The 13,117-nt window shown below is 39.3% G+C and overlaps 1 protein-coding gene across 1 annotated transcript; it reads right to left on the bottom strand.

The window, feature by feature from the left end:
* Positions 1-4,090: 4,090 nt before the first annotated feature.
* LOC147339472 (C-type mannose receptor 2-like) lies at positions 4,091-11,590 on the bottom strand. Its single transcript, XM_086299574.1, has 2 exons — positions 8,584-11,590; positions 4,091-4,703 (listed from the first exon to the last, which is right to left on the bottom strand). Exons 1-2 carry the CDS (start codon positions 8,797-8,799, stop codon positions 4,515-4,517), a joined length of 405 nt encoding a protein of 134 aa, XP_086155700.1. The 5' UTR covers positions 8,800-11,590; the 3' UTR covers positions 4,091-4,514.
* Between the last annotated feature and the right edge of the window lie 1,527 nt (positions 11,591-13,117).

Genomic DNA, 13,117 nt, shown 5'->3' with positions numbered 1-13,117 from the left:
TTTCAACAGGTCAGAGATATACTGGGGAGCTTCACCGTGCAGAGCTCTAAAAGTTACAACTAAAATTTTAAAATGAACCCTAAAATTTACAGGCAACCAATGAAGAGAAGCCAAAACTGGAGTAATGTGTGACCTCTTGTTTGTACCAGTTAAAAGTCTTGCCGCTGCATTCTGAACAGACTGAAGGCGATCCAGAGCTGATTTGTTAAGACACGTAAAAAGACCGTTACAATAATCCAAACGAGAAGAGATAAAAGCATGAATAATCATCTCAAGTTCTGCCTTTGACACCAGTAGCCTGAGTTTAGAAATGTTTCTTAGATGATAAAAACAGTTCCGGACAAGTTGTTTAGAGTGTTTCTCAAGAGACATCGAACTGTCAAATATAACACCTAAGTTTCTGAGACTCGACTGAAATGAAGGGTCTAAAAAACTGATATGCTGCCTAATTTCTGAGAGCATGTGATCAGGTGCAATAATCAAAGTTTCTGTTTTATCTGCATTTAACTGAAGGAAATTGTCATTTAACCATTGTTTGATTTCTGACAGACAATTATTTAAACAAGACAATTTATACAACTCAGAAGCTTTGAAAGAACAGTACAACTGAATGTCATCAGCATAGAGATGATAAGAAATATTATTGTAACGTCTGATAATGTGGCCTAGAGGGAGGATATACAGCAAAAAGAGAATAGGACCTAAAACAGATCCTTGAGGTACCCCAGAAGACAGAACTGATGTTTCCGACAGCACATGATTTATACAGACAGTAAAGGATCTCTCAGATAGATACGACATAAACCATTTTAAAACAACGCCAGTAATCCCAAACAAGTCCTTCAGCCTATTTATCATGATGCTGTGATCAACAGTATCAAAAGCAGAGCTGAGATCCAACATAACCAGAACAGTGTACTCTCCAGAGTCTGCTGCCATCAGAATGTCACTAGACACTTTAAGCAAAGCGGTTTCAGTGGAGTGCAATTTGCGGAAACCAGACTGGAAAATGTCCAGAACATTGTTCTTTTCCAAAAAGTTTATAAGTTGTTCTGCAGCTATTTTTTCCAAAATCTTTGACACCAATGGAAGTTTTGATATTGGCCTGTAACTGCTTGGAAGAGATGGGTCCAAATTTGGTTTCTTTAATATTGGTTCAACAATAGCTTGTTTAAAATAGCTGGGAACTGAGCCAGTATAAAGAGAAGTATTAATTATTTCCAGAATACAGGGGCCAATAGAATCAAACACACTAATGAAAAATGATGGAGGAAGTACATCAAGGTGGCTTGAAGTCAGTTTCATTCGACCAAGCAGAGCACTGATGTCCTGTAAGGTAACAGGAGTAAAAGAGGACCAAGTATCAGAGGTAAGCAACGTGTCAATGTGATACTGAGAGGATGATGGAGAAATATTAGACCTGATAGCAGCGACCTTATTAACAAAATAGTTTAAAAAGTCATTACAGTCAGATTTAGTATAGACTGGTACATGAGGAATATCAGGAGAGACAATGTTTTTAATTGTATCAAACAATACTCTGGGATTTTTCTTTTTTGAAGCTATTAAATTAGCAAAATATTCCGTTCTGGCATTTTTTATCATGTTGTTAAGTGAGAAAATTGATTCCTTGAGATGTACCCTATGGACCTCAAGCTTGGAAGCCTTCCATAAACGTTCTAATTTGCGACAATATCTCCTAAAATTTCGAATACTTTCATTTATCCAAGGACAGAAATTTGAAGAATGGACAACATTTAGTTTCAGAGGTGCCACCGTATCTAAAATAGATTTACATTGATTGTTAAAAGACAAAATAAGTGAATCCATATCATTTTGAGCCATGCGAGGGACAAACATGGCAGAAAACCTTCTAGCAGCATCTTGGTTTATAATCCGCCTTTGGATCATCAATTTAGGAGGTGAAGGATCCACGTAAAATGACAAATTAAAGAATATACAACTATGGTCACTCACATGGACATCTTCCACACATACATCATATATATTTAAACCCAGGGAGAAAACAAGATCAAGAGTGTGGCCCTTCGTATGTGTGGGGCCAGAAACATGCTGCTTAAAGTTAAAAGACTCAGTGATAGTGATGAGCTCGGCAGCAGTGTTACAGGAAGCGTCATCAATATGAAGGATGAAGAGTTACCCCAAGAACAGTTGACATAATAGCAAAATACCCTGTCCAGAAACCTTCTAGCTCAGGACACAGAAAAAACATGTGGCTAAGGTGACAAGGAGAGCCATGGCATTTATCACATTTATTTTCCACTTCTGGATACAATTCTGAAAGTCTAGACTTAGAGAAATGTGCCCTGTGTATGACCTTAAATTGAATAAGTCCAAGACGAGCACAGGACGTGGAAGATCATACCGTCGCCATAGCCTGTTCCCAAGACTCCTCATGTATTTGAATTCCTAGTTCTCCTTCCCATGTACACTTAAGCTTAATATTAGAGTGGTTACTAAAAGACAGGATAGTATCATAGAGTTTCGAAACGGTTCCTCTGTGATGAGGAATAAATGATAACGTAGTTTCCCACTGCTGTTCTGGAGGTAAAGAGGGTAAATTTGGGAAACACTTGGCAACAAAATTTCGAATTTGAAAATAGCAAAACAAATGGGTAATAGGGAGATTATAACGAGAAGACAAATTGGGAAAACTATCCAAAACACCATCCACATATAAATGTTTGAACTGTTTTATACTCTTGTCACACCACACTGAGAATGTCGAGTCCAAAAGTGAAGGGGGAAACAAATGGTTGTCGCTTAGAGGACCTAAGGAAGATGGCATTACAAAATTAAAGTGACGTCTAAACTGAAACCAGATTTTGAGTGTGTTAATATCCCCCTGATTATCAGTATACAGAGAGGGTTTTACGGGTAAAGAGGAATAGAGCAAAGCTGGTAAAGAAGAGCCCTTACATGATGATAGCTCCAATTTACACCACAAGGAACCAGAAGATTTTAGCCAGTAGCAAAGTTTATGGATGTGAGCGGCCCAGTAGTAAGCTAGAAAATTAGGCAATGCAAGTCCTCCACTAAATCTGCATCACTGCACTAAAGTTTTAGAAACCCTAGGTGGCTTCCCTCCCCAAATGAAAGAACCAATAATCTTGTCCAGTGAAACAAAAAAATGTTTTGGCAAAAATAAGGGAATTGACTGAAATAAAAATAAACATTTTGGTAAGATGTTCATTTTAACAACATTAATCTTACCGATTAAAGAAAGGGGGGGATTACCCCATCTTTGAATATCAGATGTAATCCTTGATATAAGAGGAGACAAATTTGTTGATTTAAGGCCAGATAGAGAGCGAGTCACGTTAATCCCTAAGTACTTAAACCCAGATGGACTGAGACGAAAGGGTAGATCGGACTGTTGAAGTTGACGTGTGTCAGGGTTCCTGGGTCGTTGACCCAGTGCTTTCAGTTTTGTCATGTTTAGAGAGAGAATGGAAGAGGGCAAGAGAGAAAGGGAAACAAAAACAAAGCACCTGACAGCTGTCAGCTGTCGAGGAGCGGAGACCATGACAAATTCTGAGTAAAACCAAAGTTACTTTCCCTAGTAACTAGTTACTTTGAAAGTAACGAGTAACTTGAAGTAACTGAGTTACTTTTGATAGAAGTAACTAGTAATTTAACTAAGTTACTAATTTAAAGTAACTTACCCAACACTGGTGCTTGCTTATAATCCCATTATAAGAAAAACTGTAAAATTCAGAGGGCGTTACTTGTTTAGACCTCACCAGTAACATCGTGTTTGTCTGCTGTTGAACAGACAGGTACCATCTTCAGCATTGTGTTCATACCTGAGAGAACAGAAAGTCCTGTGCTGACATAATGACACCAAGAATTTTTTTCTGAACAGGGAAGTGATGACACTTGCATGCAGCCATTCTGTAAAGTTACATTGATTTACAATAAGCACATGAGATGTGTGAAACATTCATGGTTGAACAGCAGCTGGCTTCATCAAACAACATGAGAAATATGCTGTCAAACTAAAAAAACCAACCAGATACAACATCCTTCACACACCCCTGAAAGAAATTCAGCACTCAAACAAGCTATAGCCAGTTTGTTCATTTATTTCTTTTTACTTGCACTAACTTAGCACAAAGTATTATAATGTCACAAAGAAATCTAAAGTAATAACAAAATCAAATATAATAGTAATAAATAAAATGAGAATATCGAGGAAATAGAAAAAATGTGCTCTATTTATTTAACTCTTAACAGTTGAGTTAATGATTAAAGAGTAATTTTATATTTCCAAAAAAAGAGTATTTTTAGCAAATATGTAATGCAACAATATAAAGAAAGAATATTTTTAGCTTAGTCAATGCGTCAACTGTAGAGAATACAAATTGGTGCCCATTTAAACTGATGTGTTAATGAAAATACCTTCTAATGAAAATTCCATTAATAAACAGAGAGGAAATTAGAGAGGTATAGTTGATGAAGGCTAAAAGACTGTAGCAGTGACGTCAAGCGGCCTACTTCCTATAACACACAAAGTTTCGTCTCTCTGCACAGTCTCTGGTCTCTATACTGTGCGTGCTGGTCTTTCTTAAGACTCCACAGCGCTGCACTGTAGGGGGGCACTGAGCCAGGTTGGAGAACTTCATATCTGCCCCGTTCACCCACAGCCATTTACCAGCCAGGAATCGCAGCCCTGTCCACACCTAGGGGAAAGAAGCAGTCAGTGAACCTCTCTGGAAGCATTAAGAGAGTTTTATTATAACATGAGAGTCCACTTACTGCAATGAAACAAAACAAAACACAAAGTTTTTAAAGAGACAGAACCAAACACTCCTTATGGGCGAGACGGTGAACCCATTTAATCCCTAATCTTTCCCTTCAAAATAAGTGTGTTTTACTCCTTAGACTTCCCCTGCACACATTATGTTTAATTGTTTTAATGTCATAGGGGTTTAAAACGGCAACAGTTCCTGGTGGGATTAGTATTAGTGTATAAACACAGAGAGAATGACAAGAGCGCTCAGTGCATCATGGGAAGCCTCTAGCAGCCTTGGCCTGTTGCAACATAACTAAGGGAGGATTCAGGAACATCAGACTGCACCTCAGCACAAAGCCCATGAAATTAATGTAAAATATCAGTGTCTAGTAGAGTTGGATGTCTCGAGACCGGTCTCGAGACCACTTTTACGTGGTCTTGGTCTTGTCTTGGTCTCGACGGACTTTTGTCTTGGTCTCGGTCTTGGTCTCGCTGTTTCGGTCTTGCGTTCTAAAATCGACATAGTGTTCGGGAGATTTGGAGTCAACCATCAGCGGAGCGGGGGGGTGGCTTACTGGGCTTAAGCCCGGGTCATTTTTTCAGAAGCATGGGGTCTTTTGGAGTGTAATTTGTTAGTTAGATGCCTGACTGACAACTGTATAAAACAAAAACAACACACGAAGCACAGAGCGCACCGTCGTAAATTCCCCCTAATTTTGGTATGATCCGAGCTCAGGCACTAGGCGACTGAGCACAGCACCCATGTGAGCGAGGGGGGAGAAGCTGCTGCCTGCGAGTTTGCTGCAGACAGAGGAGAGCTTAAGTTTGACCAGGTACCAAAGCAAATCATTCGTACTGAACTAATAATGTAAATATGACGGTGTATCACAAAAGATTGATATCAAACTGATCACTTGGTTGCGTTACTTGCTCTTCGAGTGAATCAACAAATGGATAAATAAAAAGCCGAACAGCAATGCTGATTTTTTAGAGAGTCTTTCACATTTTCAGTTGTTACCCTCCACGGCTAAACAAACTATCTAAATCGGTTTCAATTGTGTACTGATGAACACAACAATGGACATAAGAAGCTTCTTTCAAAGAAAAAACTCAGGTAGATGTTATTTTATATATTATGCTTTGTATGTTGTTCAGTATATTTCTATGCAAAACAAGAGGAATTTCAATACACAGCAGTATATTCACAGTTGAAACCAGATATTTACATACACTTTAGGGAGAAAACATAAAAACTTTTTTTTACTGTTAAACATCAATTTAGAGTAAACTTTTGTTTTAGATAAATTAATGTTGAAATCTTTTGAATTAGTTAAATGTCAGAATAAAAAGAGGGGGCTGTCTATTTTAATCACTTTCATCAAATTTAGGAGTACATGTACACTAAGTTTATTGTTAATTAATAAGAAAACTCCAGACGATTCCATTCTGAGCTGAAGAAGATTCTGATAGGTTAGTAGAGTCCATGTGAGTAAACTGGTGGCACAGCTGTGGATGCATATAAGGCAAAACACAGAGCCTGTTTCTTTGACATGGGAAAATCAAGAGATGTCAACCAAAACACCAGAAAAAGAACTGTGGAGCTCCATAAGTGTGGCTCAATTTGAATACAATTTGGTGCCATTTACAATTAAGAAATACAGACAGTTTCTCTCTTTACTCTTAAAGTTAACAAATATGTTTTTTATATTTATCAATCTAAAAAAAATAAACATTTAGTCTGATTTGATGTTACAATTAAAAAAGTGTTTTTATCTGAAGAGTATTTAAACATCTGGTTTCCACTGTATATTTTATGATGTTGGTGTTTGGCTTGATTGTCAGCACAGAGAGGGAGAGAGAGGAACAGAGAGGGAGAGAGAGAATGACGGCAGAACAAAGAGGGAACAAGAGCAGGTGAGACACACATGTTAGTCAAATAGTTGTTTGCCAAAACTCATCAGAACATGTATCTAGTACCTAGTGTTTCTTTTCAGATACCATTTGTTACTTTTCAAATTCTAAATTTATTAAGTTTTGCAGGCTTGTTTGCACAACAAGGCTAAATAATTATATAAACTTTTCTCAATCTAAATATTTTACTTTGGTAGAATTAAAAAATAAGTGTAGTGCAGGTCTATGATGATTTTTAGTGCTACTATCATCTAGTTCTGATTCTGGTTCTGTCTTGGTTACTGTTGTAGTCCTGTTTTAATTCCGGATCAGTTCTGGGTCTGGTTGAATTGGGGTTTAGTCCCTGTGTCTTGATACAGCCCCGACTTTGTTCTGCCTTGCTGCTTAATTAAAAAACTAGTTTAAGGTGTCCTGCATATGTATATAGAAGTGTTTGTATATATATATATAGACAGTAGACAGCGGTGAAGAGGGCTGTGTGAAAGCAAAAACACATAAATATGCCTGACACCCGTAAACGAAGCAGCATCTGGCTGCAGTTTAAAGACTTTTTTTGTCTCGGTCTTGGTCTTGGTCTCGTCTCGACTCGGTCTCGGTCTTGGTTTCGTCTCAATTTGGTCTTGGTCTTGGTCTTGTCTTGGTCTCGGATTAGGCGGTCTTGACTACAAGTCTAGTGTCTAGTTTAAGTTTTCATAAGAGCATTATGTTTTAGTGTTTTTAATTTTGTATGGCAGATGTGTTTTACATAACTTTGTATTCCATCCATATAAAAGCAGAGTGTCAGAAGTAAATACATTCTCTACAGTCTAAGGAGCTTGGAAAGAAAACCGCGAGCCAAGGTGTGAAAATGGGTGTCGGTCACAATCAGACACACCGCCCATTTGACCCGAGAACTGAAGATGCTTCTCAGATGAGAGGTGAAACGTCTTCAAGCCACTTAAAGAAGTCTAGACGCTTTTCTTTCCAAGCTCCTTAAGCTACGTCCACACTAATGCGTTTTAGTTTGAAAAAGCATAATTTTCTCTCCGTTTTGGCCTCCTATCCACACTGAGACGGCGTTTTCCCCAAGGAAAAACGCAACGTTTTGAAAACTCTCTCGAAAACGCATACATTTCAAAATGGAGCTGTCCCATCACAGTGTGGACACTCGAAAACACAGACTTTCTAAAAAGTCATGTGATGCAGTCATGTGACCAATTAAACTAAGATAGCGGAGGGCATTATACAGCAGTTGTTTTGTTTGCGCTCAGGTTTGACAGCTCTATTAAAGATTAATATCAGTCTGTACATGCTCCAGATAGCTTTTCTTAAATTCTTTAACTCTCACTTGCTTTTGCAACTTTGTACTTTTGTGTTACTCGCAGCAACAACTCCACCTCATTGTTAGTCCACTCGGTGCTGTTCCTCGACATTTTGCCACAACATTTCATAGAGCAGGAAAGTAAATAAAAGGCAGACAGAAATGAGGCAGGTCGAATCTTCTTGCGTTTAACACATGCATAGAATTGGAACGTAAGCGTTTTCAGCCGTTTCAATGTGGACGCTCAACTCTGTGAAACGACTGAAACGCTAGTGTGGTCGCGGAGCTTTTTCAGACAAAAACGCTGTTTTCAAATCTATCCGGGCTAGTCTGGACGTACCCTTAGACTACGATGACCTGGATGACTGAGAACCTTAACAGACATACATTCTCTACAATTAATGCTGAAAGCTTTCATGAAGTTTTGCTGAGTAAAAGAAAATATATATCCTCCGTCTCTTTTGTGCTATAGAATATTCAGAGTTATTCAGAACATAAAATGAAGCAGAGCTTAAGATGGCTGCTGTTGTCTGCATAGCTCCTTCTAACAAACAGCATGAACAAACTCCAAACATATCTCACGTCCAAAATGTGAAGTCACTAAATCTGAGCCCACCTCCTCTGTGCTGGCTTCGGTGACTACAGCCATGATCTTGTTGTAGTCTTCTGGTTGCACGCTGATCAGGTCATAACGAAACTGCTGGTGGGTCGGTGAACGGAGAGCTCGGCAGTGATCCAGAGCCTCCTCCCAGGTCTTGTTCTCCTTTATTACGACCAAGTTGTTCCAGTAGCAGAGGAATGGAAAGCGGTGGGAACAGTTTTGGGCAGCCATCTGTTTACTGACAGATAAGACGGAGGCACAGTCGCTATTGTTCTTTGGTTCACCCAAAGCCCAGTTTATGTAGCCTGAAGTGCCTGCACTCCACCTCCATGTCTCCCCTGTAGAACAGGAGTTGTCAGCAAAATAGATGAAAATCTGTGTGGATCACCAACTTCACCACTAGCTCTAAAGTAAAAATGCAAAGAACTGTTTCAACAGCAAAAACTGAAGAAAAAATGGGAAAACATAGTCTATATTGGAAATGTTTAACAAAAGCAGTTGAACTTTTATCTGCACTACATAAAAATTGTATTGGGTTTTTCATTATGAAGAATGACAGTGACCAAGATTCAGGGCATACAGCAGTTGCTTGGGGGAATAACATTTTCAGCAGACCATTTTAAAAAGGATTCCTACCAGCTTCCTGTTCAAATGAGTATTATTGTTATCAGAGGTGTGGACTCGAGTCACATGACTTGGACACAATATTGCGTTTCGCTTCTGTTATTATGGTACATTGACAAAAACATATACTTTTATTCACAGGGTAAAACAGTTGTTTTGTATCACTAATTGCCCAGTACGATTACAGCATACAATATTATTGTCACTGCTACATTTCTGTAACGCGTACCAGAAATTATTTCTACTGCTAATTAATTACCATTGAGCTCAAAGGTCCTATTAATAAACGGTTAACGAATGTGTATTTATGAAGACGATTTGTGAGACTGGTAAACTTATGATATGTACGATAGTCTTTCGTTCTACACGGTGCATTTCAAGGTCCTGTACCCATCTGGCGGTAAATTGTACCTGGGCTTGTTGCAGTGACCTGAAGTTACTAAACTTCACGAGTGTATGCACTCACTCCAAGAACCATCTAATTATAAATATGCATATAAATATGCTACAATGAGATAGCTGACTTCATCTAACTAGCAAATGTTGTCCAGGCTACGTTGGTGATGCAGTTTTTTTTAATGTGTATGATATTTTTGTCATGCGATTTTAAAGCCGGTCTCAGAACTGTCGGTGAAAATTATTCTAGGAGCTAGGTTTAATTGAGCTGCATTTTAAAGAGGTGCAATTTCACAATTTGTGTATATTTTCTAAGTTCACTATTTTGTCATGTGTTGAGAAAAACACAGATTTAAAAATTACATGGTCTAATATTTACATTTAGCATATAACTGCAACATTCTTTTTTCGTTTTTTTTTTTTTTTAACCTCTGGGTGGTCTTGGGTCGATTTGTGCCATTTTTCATTGTTCGTATACACGCCATTTGCACTGTGTTGAACGGAATATAGCCAACTTTTCCAAAAAAAAGTCTGGTTACATATATTTCAAAATTCCAGTCTGACTCCCTTAAATTAGCTTCAGTGGCTGAGCTACAGATAAACTTACACTATTGGTCCTAGTGGTCGATTTGTGCCCCATTGAAACCCATTATAAACGCTATTTCCCATTCCACGGTCATTACAACCAAATAATGGGCCATCTTCCGAATGTTGGTGGTACTCGGGAGTCCGGGCCTTGGAATTGTATCTTTTGGGAAATATTTGATTTCTTTGTTTTTTGGGGCTAAAAAAAACAGTGCGGCCATGTGACGAAACCGGGATATAAAGGGTTAAAATCCGCGAAATGTAATTAAAACTTGATATGAATATTTCAAGGAGAAGTAGGTCTAAAAGATTGGCTAATTTAAAGTGGAAAAAAATATTAATATATAGATATTTTATGGCACTTTTCATGGCGTGGTCGATTTGTGGCTCTAAGCCCAATAGTGTATGCATTTTTCTAGGACCCCCCAGAGGTTAAACATAAGATTTTGTGTCTAGTACTGTTTCTTATCTATAGTTCAAAGTAAGGTAAAAGTGTATTATACGTGTGTAAATCAGGGGAACTTGCACTGAGGGCAACTAAGTAAGTTTAAGATAACTAAAACTCAGGGCGTACCCGGCTATAGTGGAGTACACAGCCAGGGGCGCTACAAACGAATCGATGGTTCGCAAATGGAGGAAGCTAGAAAACAAGCTCCGGCAGGTCAAGAAAACGCAGCTGAGTTTCCGCGGACATAAGACGAGGTGGCCCGAGTTGGAGGAAAGACTCGAGCGGTGGATCATCGAGCAAAGAACGAGCGGGAGAAGCGTTTCGACGGTCACCATTCGGCTAAAAGCAGTTTCACTAGCTGAAGAGATGAACATTGAACATTTCCAAGGAGGTCCGTCTTGGTGTTTTCGTTTTATGAAACGGTGCCATTTTTCCATCCGGACCAGGACTACGGTAGCGCAGCAACTTCCAGTGGATTATAAGGAAAAGCTGGCCATCTTCCGCTCCTACTGCAGCAAACACATCGGCGACAAAAACATCCAGCCCAGCCACATCACAAACATGGACGAGGTCCCGCTCACTTTTGACATCCTGGTGAGCCACACTGTGGAGAAGAATCGGACCAGCACGGTAGCGATATGCACAACGGGGTATGAAAAGTCTTCTTTTACTGTTGTGCTTGGCTGCCATGCTAATGGACAGAAACTGCCGCCTATGGTGATTTTTAAGCGAAAGACTTTGCCTAAAGAGAAGTTTCCAGCAGGAATCATCATTAAGGCAAATGAAAAGGGCTGGATGGATGAGGTAATGATGAAAGAGTGGCTGAGGGAGGTGTATGTAAGGAGACCAGGTGGTTTTTTTTCCACGCATCACCATCGCTCTTAATCTGTGACTCTATGCGTGCCCATCTCACAGCCGATGTGAAAAAACTAGTGAACCAAATGAACTGTGAGCTTGCTGTCATTCCGGGAGGCCTGACAAAGGAACTCCAACCGCTGGACATCGGTGTGAACCACCCGTTCAAAGTAAGGCTGCGAGCAGCTGTTCAATTCAGACAGAGGATGAGGACTTCGATGGGTTTGATTGATGATAAAAATGTGAGTACCAAACTTTGTTTTGATCCTGCTTTATTTTTAAATATGCATACGGTACTTGTATGCGCCCTATGATCCAGTGCGCCTTGTGTGTGTTAAATACAGTAATGGCACACATAACTGAGACTGCGCCTTTTAGTACAGTGCGTCTTATGGTCGTGAAAATACGGTATCCATAAAATCATCACATTCTCTGTAAGATTAAGGTCGACTATTGAACGGTGTATATTTTGAAGTAAAGGCTTTAAAACCAAGTTAGTACAAACATCACTAATGTCACATAACTTTCCCGACATGTGGCCAACAGTAATGTTTTAATGTTCTTCATTATAAAAACATTTGCGCATAAGTGACATAATATTCAGTACTTACTTCAGAAAGTTTACTCTTCGTCCGATTCCGCCATTCTCCCCCCCCCCTCCTTCTTGGCAAAATTATCCACACCACCGCCATGCTATGAAGTCTGGGATATGTTGGGCCATAAAGGCTACACCGACCCATCCTTAAAATTTAGGGAAATTAAGGATGCATTTGAGGGCCGCATTTCGAGCAGCCTTTGAATTGGGACAGTTTTTGTCATGTCGCTGTGACGTAAGCGGCTTTAAAATGCAGCCTTTAAGGCGGCACGCCCGTTGTGCTCCGACAGTGAACGTGACTAAACTATTGAGGGGGGGGGGGGAGAAAAAAACAAAACAAAAAAAAAGCCACATGTTGCCATATCATTTTGTGATTGTCGACATGGTACATTTGTCCACCAATAGGAATTGAGTGTTTCTGTTTTTTTTCCCCCCCACTCACAAGCAAAGCGTGTTTGCTAGCGCTCTCCTTAGAAAACAGTTTTTATTTCTTCCCGGTGTTCTGACAAACCATCCTACTTTGGCAAAACGTCTTACCGCAAGTAGTTTATGCACATTTCTGCTGTCACAGAGGAATTCCAGCACCAATTTAAGGTTTGCCACTTCATTTTGCCCGTTGAAGTATGCGTGTAAGTAACATTCACAAAGGTAGCATGGTTTGGCACTTAATTTTACCTGTCAGAGTGTGTGTAGCTGTTATTAACAAAAGTAGGATGATTTGCCACAAAATTTTAAGCAGTTTAAGTATGCTTGTAGGTGACATTCAAAGGTAGGTTGGTTTGACAGTTAATTTTACCGGTCAGAGTATTTTTCTAGCCAATATTCAAAGGTAGGACAATTTGCCACTGAATTTCGTGTTGTGCGCATGCGCAGAAACAACAGGTAGGACTGTTTGCCAGGTAGGATGGATTCCCAGAACACCGGAGTAAACGCCACTGTTTTAAGTGTCCTATCAACACAATTTAAAAACTGGTGTATAGTTTGAAGTCCACACGTTCGACCCAATAATGATAATTTAAAAAAAAAAAAAAAAAAAAAAAAAAAAA

This window comes from Aulonocara sp. 'chitande type north' Nkhata Bay, linkage group LG1 (genome assembly GCF_057382095.1).
Source record: "Aulonocara sp. 'chitande type north' Nkhata Bay isolate Kocher_YH1m ecotype deep benthic linkage group LG1, A_spYH_male_GT1.1, whole genome shotgun sequence".
Classification (NCBI taxonomy): domain Eukaryota; kingdom Metazoa; phylum Chordata; class Actinopteri; order Cichliformes; family Cichlidae; genus Aulonocara; species Aulonocara sp. 'chitande type north' Nkhata Bay.
This window is presented reverse-complemented; position numbering and strand designations above follow the sequence as displayed.

Bases quoted from the DNA above. Each gene is read 5' to 3' on its own strand.
- LOC147339472 (XM_086299574.1), bottom strand. From the start codon at position 8,799: ATGGCTGCCCAAAACTGTTCCCACCGCTTTCCATTCCTCTGCTACTGG. The intron at 4,704-8,583 runs GTGGGCTCAGAT...TCTTTCCCCTAG, and splicing joins CCGAAGCCAGCACAGAGGAG to GTGTGGACAGGGCTGCGATT.